Source organism: Coregonus lavaretus, assembly GCF_964263955.1.
Source record: "Coregonus lavaretus genome assembly, contig: HAP1_SCAFFOLD_2520, whole genome shotgun sequence".
NCBI lineage: Eukaryota > Metazoa > Chordata > Actinopteri > Salmoniformes > Salmonidae > Coregonus > Coregonus lavaretus.
Genome location: NW_028156121.1, coordinates 57,880 through 70,000, shown reverse-complemented (window position 1 = coordinate 70,000; position 12,121 = coordinate 57,880). Strand labels below are relative to the sequence as shown.

At 47.7% G+C, this 12,121-nt stretch overlaps 1 protein-coding gene across 1 annotated transcript in view; it reads right to left on the bottom strand.

Moving 5' to 3' along the window:
• The window catches only part of LOC311126761 (CWF19-like protein 1), a gene marked incomplete at its 3' end in the record, with an annotated part of 7,062 nt that extends 6,541 nt beyond the window's left edge, over positions 1-521 (bottom strand). Inside the window, exons 1-2 of the mRNA XM_084200745.1 lie at positions 425-521; positions 82-166 (exon numbers count right to left, since the gene is read on the bottom strand). Of these exons, the coding sequence (XP_084056871.1) occupies positions 82-166; positions 425-447 (108 nt within the window). The 5' untranslated portion in view covers positions 448-521. The remainder of the gene's footprint in view (positions 1-81; positions 167-424) is intronic.
• Between the last annotated feature and the right edge of the window lie 11,600 nt (positions 522-12,121).

The following is a 12,121-nucleotide window of genomic DNA, read 5'->3' as shown; positions in this document are numbered from 1 at the left end:
TGGGATATGTATGTATGTGTGTGTGTGTGTGTGTGTGTGTGTGTGTGTGTGTGTGTGTGTGTATGTGTGGTTAGGACTTACATCAAACTGGCCGCTCTTCTTCTGGATGGTCCGAACGCGGTTAAACACAGCATTAATGCTTCCCTCTACGTCACCACATGCAAGGCTAGAATAGATTAAACAGTATTGAAATTGTAGCTAGCTAGTTACGTGCAGAATTTATTCAAACAAGCAACTGTACTTTCTCATGAAATTGGACAACTTGACCATCGAGACAATCGTAGCCATCTAAGTTAGTTAGCTACACGGCTTGTAGTGGTTGACTCTCACTGTTAACTAGTTTTATTAGGTTATAATTTTGACCGTTACTACCAAGTTAGGGGAAGCTAATAAATTACTATGAATTATCATAACTGTGACTTACATCTTCAACGGTTTTTCCCCCATTACGTCAAAAGTTCAAAACAAGACTATGTTTGCTAGTTAGTTAGCTAGCTCAAGTCTCTGGTTAGCTGGCTAGCTGTAGACGTTGTGCGTCGACAACATTCCTCCCCCTTTGTCGCCGACAAAATAAACCAACCCATCTTCATAAAAAAAATTCTAGTTATTAGTAAATTAACACAGAATCTTGCAAATACAACGTTTATTATTTAGCAAATACGTGATTTGTAAAAGTACTTTTTCCCCGACATTTATATCGGAAATGATTCTATTCGGATGACTGACGATGGATGGACAATCATTATACTTGTGTTGACAATCCTCCGGGTAGCCAGATACAAAATCATAGAGACATTTCATTTTTTATTTTGTGATGTCCTTTGGCATTTTGGAGACCGGCTTTAGTTTGTAGGAAACCTTAGGTTTTGAACCAAAGCGACTATACAACTGCCCTGTTTCCTTCCATATCTAGCAACCGCGACGTCTCAGAAGGGGGGACCAAAGGGTCGTCACTAGTTACCACAGCCACAGAGTCAAAATTGGCTATCGTAAAAATTCATTAAAACAAAAATGTGCTTTTTGGTCTTAATTTAAGGTTAGTTATAAGGTTAGCAGTGTGGGGTTAACGTTAGGTTTACATTTTAAAGAAGATAAATTATAGAAATAGGTGGGATTTGACTTTGTGGCTGTGGTAACTAGTGACAACCGGACCAAATACTCTTCTCCTTCCGGAATCCTGTCCTGGTCTCCCCGAGGTGCCCGGACCAAAAACCGGAAGTAGGTAACCAAAAATAAAACCTACAATTCAGGGGAAAGGCTATACGAACACCCCTGACCTGCAAATAATGAGATGTTTAGATTTATTTGTTTGAGGTCGCCAGTAAGCTGACGTGCTAGCTAGTTAGCATTATGTGCTATGGCTAACGTTAGCTACAAGCACAGCGCTTCCCAACCGCTCATAGCCTGGCTTGTGTGATTTAATCATGTAGCCGTTGTGGCAGGGCCATTTCGACTTCGAAACAGCCGTCAAATAGCCTGAATGAATAATTCGTGTTTTGGTCAAAGTGCATTAGCTAGCTAGGACCACTATGTATGACTGGGTGCATCTAATTCCTAGGAGCTAGTTGGCTTCCTTCACTCCTCATGCACTGATCTGGGGCTAAACACATTTACTTAGCTAGCAACCCTACATGGTATTCACAGCTACTGGAACGAACTGCAAAAATCTCTGAAGCTGGAGACTCTTATCTCCCTCAATAACTTTAAGCATCAGTTGTCAGAGCACCTTACCGATCACTGCACCTGTACACAGCCCATCTGAAATTAGCCCACCCAACTACCTCATCCCCATATTGTTATTTATTTTGCTCATTTGCACCCCAGTATCTCTATTTGCACATCATCTCTTGCACATCTATCATTCCAGTGTTAATACTAATTGTAATTATTTTGCACTATGGCCTATTTATTGCCTTACCTCCATAACTTGCTACATTTGCACACACTGTATATATATTTTATGTTGTATTTTTGACTTTGTGTTGTTTATCCCATATGTAACTGTGTTGTTGTTTTTATCGCACTGCTTTGCTTTATCTTGGCCAGGTCGCAGTTGTAAATGAGAACTTGTTCTCAACTGGCTTACCTGGTTAAATAAAGTGTAATAAAAAATAAAATAAAAAAACTGTTCCCTACATGATATTCAAAGCTACACTACATGGTATTCACAACTAGCTACATGGTATTCACAGCTGGCCTACATGGTATTCACAGCTACCCTACATGGTACTCACAGCTACCCCAGATGGTATTCACAGCGACCTACATGATATTCACAGCGACCTACATAATATTCACAACTACCCTACATGGTATTCACAACAAGCTACATGATATTCACAGCTGCCCTACATGGTATTCACAGCTACCCTACATGATATTCACAGCTAGATACATGATATTAACAGCTACCTTACATGGTATTCACAGGCTCAGCTACCTACATGATATTCACAGCTAGATACATGCTATTCATAGCTATTCTACATGGTATTCACAACTAGCTACATGATATTCACAGCTACCCTACATGGTATCCACAGCTACCTGCATGATATTAACAGCTTCCCTACATGATATTCACAGGCTCAGCTAGCTACATGAAATCCACAGGCCCAGCTAGCTACATGGTATTCACAGGCTCAGCTAGCTACATGGTATTCACAGGCTCAGCTAGCTACATGGTATTCACAGTGTCAAAGTCACGTCAATTCAAATCTGGTATCAGGAACAAAAGAGGTCAACACGACTTCTAAGGTATACTAATTATTTTAATTAATGCAAAAACCTTCAATGGCAAATATGATGTTTCGTATATACGGGCTCTCTGTGATGTCTCGCAGGACACTCCAGACAACTAACACATTGTTTCAGAAACAATACCCAAATACTCTGACAGAAAGTTTCCCACTTCTCTGCTGGCCAATTAGAGTAAAGACTTGAGCGTGGTTTAAACTTTCTCAGCCAATCCGTTGGTTCAGGGGTTGGTCTCATCTCTTCGGCGCCATTTGTTACACACTTCAGCCAGGCACAAGATTATCATAACAACCTATCATAGTGAGAAGAGCCAGCTCCCTTAGACATCATTCCTAGTCAAAGGAAGGCTCACAGATCACAAATAACTATTATAGTCTAGCATTTGAAGACACAATCCTTATCTTATTTTACCCCCTAAAACAGCTCTTCACATCAATCACAGCCTTGCCAGGTGTCACAGCCTACATTAGCCCAGTCAAGACTGCATTCTTTCTAAGTTAGTCATCCCATCAGTTTAGGAGAATAATAAATCCCCAATAACAGGCTCAGCTAGCTACATGATATTCACAGGCTCAGCTAGCTAGATGATATTCACAGGCTCAGCTAGCTACATGGTATTCACAGGCTCAGCTAGCTACATGATATTCACAGGCTCAGCTAGCTACATGATATTCACAGGCTCAGCTAGCTACATGGTATTCACAGGCTCAGCTAGCTACATGATATTCACAGGCTCAGCTAGCTACATGATATTCACAGGCTCAGCTAGCTACATGGTATTCACAGGCTCAGCTAGCTACATGGTATTCACAGGCTCAGCTAGCTACATGGTATTCACAGGCTCAGCTAGCTACATGATATCCACAGGCTCAGCTAGCTACATGATATCCACAGGCTCAGCTAGCTACATGATATTCACAGGCTCAGCTAGCTACATGATATCCACAGGCTCAGCTAGCTACATGGTATCCACAGGCTCAGCTAGCTACATGATATCCACAGGCTCAGCTAGCTACATGATATTCACAGGCTCAGCTAGCCCAAGATGCATTCTTAAGGAGCCTAACGTTACCGTTACTCCTTAAGGTCCAAGGACCTTATATATGTTATTATCCTTCCACTCCCTCCTCTCTACCTTCTCTTCCTCTGTATCTGCTGCTAAAGCCATCCTTCCACTCCCTCCTCTCTACCTTCTCTTCCTCTGTATCTGCTGCTAAAGCCATCCTTCCACTCCCTCCTCTCTACCTTCTCTTCCTCTGTATCTGCTGCTAAAGCCATCCTTCCACTCCCTCCTCTCTACCTTCTCTTCCTCTGTATCTGCTGCTAAAGCCATCCTTCCACTCCCTCCTCTCTACCTTCTCTTCCTCTGTATCTGCTGCTAAAGCCATCCTTCCACTCCCTCCTCTCTACCTTCTCTTCCTCTGTATCTGCTGCTAAAGCCATCCTTCCACTCCCTCCTCTCTACCTTCTCTTCCTCTGTATCTGCTGCTAAAGCCATCCTTCCACTCCCTCCTCTCTACCTTCTCTTCCTCTGTATCTGCTGCTAAAGCCATCCTTCCACTCCCTCTCTACCTTCCTTTCCTCTGTATCTGCTGCTAAAGCCATCCTTCCACTCCCTCCTCTCTACCTTCTCTTCCTCTGTATCTGCTGCTAAAGCCATCCTTCCACTCCCTCCTCTCTACCTTCTCTTCCTCTGTATCTGCTGCTAAAGCCATCCTTCCACTCCCTCCTCTCTACCTTCCTTTCCTCTGTATCTGCTGCTAAAGCCATCCTTCCACTCCCTCCTCTCTACCTTCTCTTCCTCTGTATCTGCTGCTAAAGCCATCCTTCCACTCCCTCCTCTCTACCTTCTCTTCCTCTGTATCTGCTGCTAAAGCCATCCTTCCACTCCCTCCTCTCTACCTTCCTTTCCTCTGTATCTGCTGCTAAAGCCATCCTTCCACTCCCTCCTCCCTACCTTCCTTTCCTCTGTATCTGCTGCTAAAGCCATCCTTCCACTCCCTCCTCTCTACTCTCCTTTCCTCTGTATCTGCTGCTAAAGCCATCCTTCCACTCCCTCCTCTCTACCTTCTCTTCCTCTGTATCTGCTGCTAAAGCCATCCTTCCACTCCCTCTATACCTTCCTTTCCTCTGTATCTGCTGCTAAAGCCATCCTTCCACTCCCTCCTCTCTACCGTCTCTTCCTCTGTATCTGCTGCTAAAGCCATCCTTCCACTCCCTCCTCTCTACCTTCCTTTCCTCTGTATCTGCTGCTAAAGCCATCCTTCCACTCCCTCCTCTCTACCTTCTCCTCCTCTGTATCTGCTGCTAAAGCCATCCTTCCACTCCCTCCTCTCTACCTTCTCTTCCTCTGTATCTGCTGCTAAAGCCATCCTTCCACTCCCTCTCTACCTTCTCTTCGTCTGTATCTGCTGCTAAAGCCATCCTTCCACTCCCTCTCTACCTTCTCTTCCTCTGTATCTGCTGCTAAAGCCATCCTTCCACTCCCTCCTCTATACCTTCCTTTCCTCTGTATCTGCTGCTAAAGCCATCCTTCCACTCCCTCCTCTCTACTCTCCTTTCCTCTGTATCTGCTGCTAAAGCCATCCTTCCACTCCCTCCTCTCTACCTCCTCTTCCTCTGTATCTGCTGCTAAAGCCATCCTTCCACTCCCTCCTCTCTACTCTCCTTTCCTCTGTATCTGCTGCTAAAGCCATCCTTCCACTCCCTCCTCTCTACCTCCTCTTCCTCTGTATCTGCTGCTAAAGCCATCCTTCCACTCCCTCCTCTCTACCTTCTCTTCCTCTGTATCTGCTGCTAAAGCCATCCTTCCACTGCCTCCTCTCTACCTTCTCTTCCTCTGTATCTGCTGCTAAAGCCATCCTTCCACTCCCTCCTCTCTACCTTCTCTTCCTCTGTATCTGCTGCTAAAGCCATCCTTCCACTCCCTCCTCTCTACCTTCCTTTCCTCTGTATCTGCTGCTAAAGCCATCCTTCCACTCCCTCCTCTCTACCTTCTCTTCCTCTGTATCTGCTGCTAAAGCCATCCTTCCACTCCCTCCTCTCTACCTTCCTTTCCTCTGTATCTGCTGCTAAAGCCATCCTTCCACTCCCTCCTCCCTACCTTCCTTTCCTCTGTATCTGCTGCTAAAGCCATCCTTCCACTCCCTCCTCTCTACTCTCCTTTCCTCTGTATCTGCTGCTAAAGCCATCCTTCCACTCCCTCCTCTCTACCTTCTCTTCCTCTGTATCTGCTGCTAAAGCCATCCTTCCACTCCCTCCTCTCTACCTTCCTTTCCTCTGTATCTGCTGCTAAAGCCATCCTTCCACTCCCTCCTCTCTACCTTCTCCTCCTCTGTATCTGCTGCTAAAGCCATCCTTCCACTCCCTCCTCTCTACCTTCTCTTCCTCTGTATCTGCTGCTAAAGCCATCCTTCCACTCCCTCCTCTCTACCTTCTCCTCCTCTGTATCTGCTGCTAAAGCCATCCTTCCACTCCCTCCTCTATACCTTCCTTTCCTCTGTATCTGCTGCTAAAGCCATCCTTCCACTCCCTCCTCTCTACCTTCTCTTCCTCTGTATCTGCTGCTAAAGCCATCCTTCCACTGCCTCCTCTCTACCTTCTCTTCCTCTGTATCTGCTGCTAAAGCCATCCTTCCACTCCCTCCTCTCTACCTTCCTTTCCTCTGTATCTGCTGCTAAAGCCATCCTTCCACTCCCTCCTCTCTACCTTCCTTTCCTCTGTATCTGCTGCTAAAGCCATCCTTCCACTCCCTCCTCTCTACCTTCTCTTCCTCTGTATCTGCTGCTAAAGCCATCCTTCCACTCCCTCCTCTCTACCTTCTCTTCCTCTGTATCTGCTGCTAAAGCCATCCTTCCACTGCCTCCTCTCTACCTTCTCTTCCTCTGTATCTGCTGCTAAAGCCATCCTTCCACTCCCTCCTCTCTACCTTCCTTTCCTCTGTATCTGCTGCTAAAGCCATCCTTCCACTCCCTCCTCCCTACCTTCCTTTCCTCTGTATCTGCTGCTAAAGCCATCCTTCCACTCCCTCCTCTCTACTCTCCTTTCCTCTGTATCTGCTGCTAAAGCCATCCTTCCACTCCCTCCTCTCTACCTCCTCTTCCTCTGTATCTGCTGCTAAAGCCATCCTTCCACTCCCTCCTCTATACCTTCCTTTCCTCTGTATCTGCTGCTAAAGCCATCCTTCCACTCCCTCCTCTCTACCTTCTCTTCCTCTGTATCTGCTGCTAAAGCCATCCTTCCACTGCCTCCTCTCTACCTTCTCTTCCTCTGTATCTGCTGCTAAAGCCATCCTTCCACTCCCTCCTCTCTACCTTCTCTTCCTCTGTATCTGCTGCTAAAGCCATCCTTCCACTCCCTCCTCTCTACCTTCCTTTCCTCTGTATCTGCTGCTAAAGCCATCCTTCCACTCCCTCCTCTCTACCTTCTCTTCCTCTGTATCTGCTGCTAAAGCCATCCTTCCACTCCCTCCTCTCTACCTTCTCTTCCTCTATCTGCTGCTAAAGCCATCCTTCCACTCCCTCCCTCTCTACCTTCTCTTCCTCTGTATCTGCTGCTAAAGCCATCCTTCCACTCCCTCTATACCTTCCTTTACTCTGTATCTGCTGCTAAAGCCATCCTTCCACTCCCTCCTCTCTACCTTCATTTCCTCTGTATCTGCTGCTAAAGCCATCCTTCCACTCCCTCCTCTCTACCTTCTCTTCCTCTGTATCTGCTGCTAAAGCCATCCTTCCACTCCCTCCTCTCTACCTTCTCTTCCTCTATCTGCTGCTAAAGCCATCCTTCCACTCCCTCCCTCTCTACCTTCTCTTCCTCTGTATCTGCTGCTAAAGCCATCCTTCCACTCCCTCTATACCTTCTTTTCCTCTGTATCTGCTGCTAAAGCCATCCTTCCACTCCCTCCCTCTATACCTTCCTTTCCTCTGTATCTGCTGCTAAAGCCATCCTTCCACTCCCTCCTCCCTACCTTCCTTTCCTCTGTATCTGCTGCTAAAGCCATCCTTCCACTCCCTCCTCTCTACTCTCCTTTCCTCTGTATCTGCTGCTAAAGCCATCCTTCCACTCCCTCCTCTATACCTTCCTTTCCTCTGTATCTGCTGCTAAAGCCATCCTTCCACTCCCTCCTCTCTACCTTCCTTTCCTCTGTATCTGCTGCTAAAGCCATCCTTCCACTCCCTCCTCTATACCTTCCTTTCCTCTGTATCTGCTGCTAAAGCCATCCTTCCACTCCCTCCTCTCTACCTTCTCTTCCTCTGTATCTGCTGCTAAAGCCATCCTTCCACTCCCTCCTCTCTACCTTCTCTTCCTCTGTATCTGCTGCTAAAGCCATCCTTCCACTCCCTCCTCTCTACCTTCTCTTCCTCTGTATCTGCTGCTAAAGCCATCCTTCCACTGCCTCCTCTCTACCTTCTCTTCCTCTGTATCTGCTGCTAAAGCCATCCTTCCACTCCCTCCTCTCTACCTTCTCTTCCTCTGTATCTGCTGCTAAAGCCATCCTTCCACTCCCTCCTCTCTACCTTCCTTTCCTCTGTATCTGCTGCTAAAGCCATCCTTCCACTCCCTCCTCTCTACCTTCTCTTCCTCTGTATCTGCTGCTAAAGCCATCCTTCCACTCCCTCCTCTCTACCTTCTCTTCCTCTATCTGCTGCTAAAGCCATCCTTCCACTCCCTCCCTCTCTACCTTCTCTTCCTCTGTATCTGCTGCTAAAGCCATCCTTCCACTCCCTCTATACCTTCCTTTCCTCTGTATCTGCTGCTAAAGCCATCCTTCCACTCCCTCCTCTCTACCTTCCTTTCCTCTGTATCTGCTGCTAAAGCCATCCTTCCACTCCCTCCTCTCTACCTTCTCTTCCTCTGTATCTGCTGCTAAAGCCATCCTTCCACTCCCTCCTCTCTACCTTCTCTTCCTCTGTATCTGCTGCTAAAGCCATCCTTCCACTCCCTCCTCTCTACCTTCCTTTCCTCTGTATCTGCTGCTAAAGCCATCCTTCCACTCCCTCCTCCCTACCTTCCTTTCCTCTGTATCTGCTGCTAAAGCCATCCTTCCACTCCCTCCTCTCTACTCTCCTTTCCTCTGTATCTGCTGCTAAAGCCATCCTTCCACTCCCTCCTCTCTACCTTCTCTTCCTCTGTATCTGCTGCTAAAGCCATCCTTCCACTCCCTCCTCTCTACCTTCCTTTCCTCTGTATCTGCTGCTAAAGCCATCCTTCCACTCCCTCCTCTCTACCTTCTCCTCCTCTGTATCTGCTGCTAAAGCCATCCTTCCACTCCCTCCTCTCTACCTTCTCTTCCTCTGTATCTGCTGCTAAAGCCATCCTTCCACTCCCTCCTCTCTACCTTCTCCTCCTCTGTATCTGCTGCTAAAGCCATCCTTCCACTCCCTCCTCTATACCTTCCTTTCCTCTGTATCTGCTGCTAAAGCCATCCTTCCACTCCCTCCTCTCTACCTTCTCTTCCTCTGTATCTGCTGCTAAAGCCATCCTTCCACTGCCTCCTCTCTACCTTCTCTTCCTCTGTATCTGCTGCTAAAGCCATCCTTCCACTCCCTCCTCTCTACCTTCCTTTCCTCTGTATCTGCTGCTAAAGCCATCCTTCCACTCCCTCCTCTCTACCTTCCTTTCCTCTGTATCTGCTGCTAAAGCCATCCTTCCACTCCCTCCTCTCTACCTTCTCTTCCTCTGTATCTGCTGCTAAAGCCATCCTTCCACTCCCTCCTCTCTACCTTCTCTTCCTCTGTATCTGCTGCTAAAGCCATCCTTCCACTGCCTCCTCTCTACCTTCTCTTCCTCTGTATCTGCTGCTAAAGCCATCCTTCCACTCCCTCCTCTCTACCTTCCTTTCCTCTGTATCTGCTGCTAAAGCCATCCTTCCACTCCCTCCTCCCTACCTTCCTTTCCTCTGTATCTGCTGCTAAAGCCATCCTTCCACTCCCTCCTCTCTACTCTCCTTTCCTCTGTATCTGCTGCTAAAGCCATCCTTCCACTCCCTCCTCTCTACCTCCTCTTCCTCTGTATCTGCTGCTAAAGCCATCCTTCCACTCCCTCCTCTATACCTTCCTTTCCTCTGTATCTGCTGCTAAAGCCATCCTTCCACTCCCTCCTCTCTACCTTCTCTTCCTCTGTATCTGCTGCTAAAGCCATCCTTCCACTGCCTCCTCTCTACCTTCTCTTCCTCTGTATCTGCTGCTAAAGCCATCCTTCCACTCCCTCCTCTCTACCTTCTCTTCCTCTGTATCTGCTGCTAAAGCCATCCTTCCACTCCCTCCTCTCTACCTTCCTTTCCTCTGTATCTGCTGCTAAAGCCATCCTTCCACTCCCTCCTCTCTACCTTCTCTTCCTCTGTATCTGCTGCTAAAGCCATCCTTCCACTCCCTCCTCTCTACCTTCTCTTCCTCTATCTGCTGCTAAAGCCATCCTTCCACTCCCTCCCTCTCTACCTTCTCTTCCTCTGTATCTGCTGCTAAAGCCATCCTTCCACTCCCTCTATACCTTCCTTTACTCTGTATCTGCTGCTAAAGCCATCCTTCCACTCCCTCCTCTCTACCTTCATTTCCTCTGTATCTGCTGCTAAAGCCATCCTTCCACTCCCTCCTCTCTACCTTCTCTTCCTCTGTATCTGCTGCTAAAGCCATCCTTCCACTCCCTCCTCTCTACCTTCTCTTCCTCTATCTGCTGCTAAAGCCATCCTTCCACTCCCTCCCTCTCTACCTTCTCTTCCTCTGTATCTGCTGCTAAAGCCATCCTTCCACTCCCTCTATACCTTCTTTTCCTCTGTATCTGCTGCTAAAGCCATCCTTCCACTCCCTCCCTCTATACCTTCCTTTCCTCTGTATCTGCTGCTAAAGCCATCCTTCCACTCCCTCCTCCCTACCTTCCTTTCCTCTGTATCTGCTGCTAAAGCCATCCTTCCACTCCCTCCTCTCTACTCTCCTTTCCTCTGTATCTGCTGCTAAAGCCATCCTTCCACTCCCTCCTCTATACCTTCCTTTCCTCTGTATCTGCTGCTAAAGCCATCCTTCCACTCCCTCCTCTCTACCTTCCTTTCCTCTGTATCTGCTGCTAAAGCCATCCTTCCACTCCCTCCTCTATACCTTCCTTTCCTCTGTATCTGCTGCTAAAGCCATCCTTCCACTCCCTCCTCTCTACCTTCTCTTCCTCTGTATCTGCTGCTAAAGCCATCCTTCCACTCCCTCCTCTCTACCTTCTCTTCCTCTGTATCTGCTGCTAAAGCCATCCTTCCACTCCCTCCTCTCTACCTTCTCTTCCTCTGTATCTGCTGCTAAAGCCATCCTTCCACTGCCTCCTCTCTACCTTCTCTTCCTCTGTATCTGCTGCTAAAGCCATCCTTCCACTCCCTCCTCTCTACCTTCTCTTCCTCTGTATCTGCTGCTAAAGCCATCCTTCCACTCCCTCCTCTCTACCTTCCTTTCCTCTGTATCTGCTGCTAAAGCCATCCTTCCACTCCCTCCTCTCTACCTTCTCTTCCTCTGTATCTGCTGCTAAAGCCATCCTTCCACTCCCTCCTCTCTACCTTCTCTTCCTCTATCTGCTGCTAAAGCCATCCTTCCACTCCCTCCCTCTCTACCTTCTCTTCCTCTGTATCTGCTGCTAAAGCCATCCTTCCACTCCCTCTATACCTTCCTTTCCTCTGTATCTGCTGCTAAAGCCATCCTTCCACTCCCTCCTCTCTACCTTCCTTTCCTCTGTATCTGCTGCTAAAGCCATCCTTCCACTCCCTCCTCTCTACCTTCTCTTCCTCTGTATCTGCTGCTAAAGCCATCCTTCCACTCCCTCCTCTCTACCTTCTCTTCCTCTATCTGCTGCTAAAGCCATCCTTCCACTCCCTCCCTCTCTACCTTCTCTTCCTCTGTATCTGCTGCTAAAGCCATCCTTCCACTCCCTCTATACCTTCTTTTCCTCTGTATCTGCTGCTAAAGCCATCCTTCCACTCCCTCCCTCTATACCTTCCTTTCCTCTGTATCTACTGCTAAAGCCATCCTTCCACTCCCTCTCTACCTTCCTTTCCTCTGTATCTGCTGCTAAAGCCATCCTTCCACTCCCTCCTCTCTACCTTCTCTTCCTCTGTATCTGCTGCTAAAGCCATCCTTCCACTCCCTCCTCTCTACCTTCTCTTCCTCTGTATCTGCTGCTAAAGCCATCCTTCCACTCCCTCCTCTCTACCTTCCTTTCCTCTGTATCTGCTGCTAAAGCCATCCTTCCACTCCCTCCTCTCTACCTTCTCTTCCTCTGTATCTGCTGCTAAAGCCATCCTTCCACTCCCTCCTCTCTACCTTCTCTTCCTCTGTATCTGCTGCTAAAGCCATCCTTCCACTCCCTCCTCTCTACCTTCTCTTCCTCTGTATCT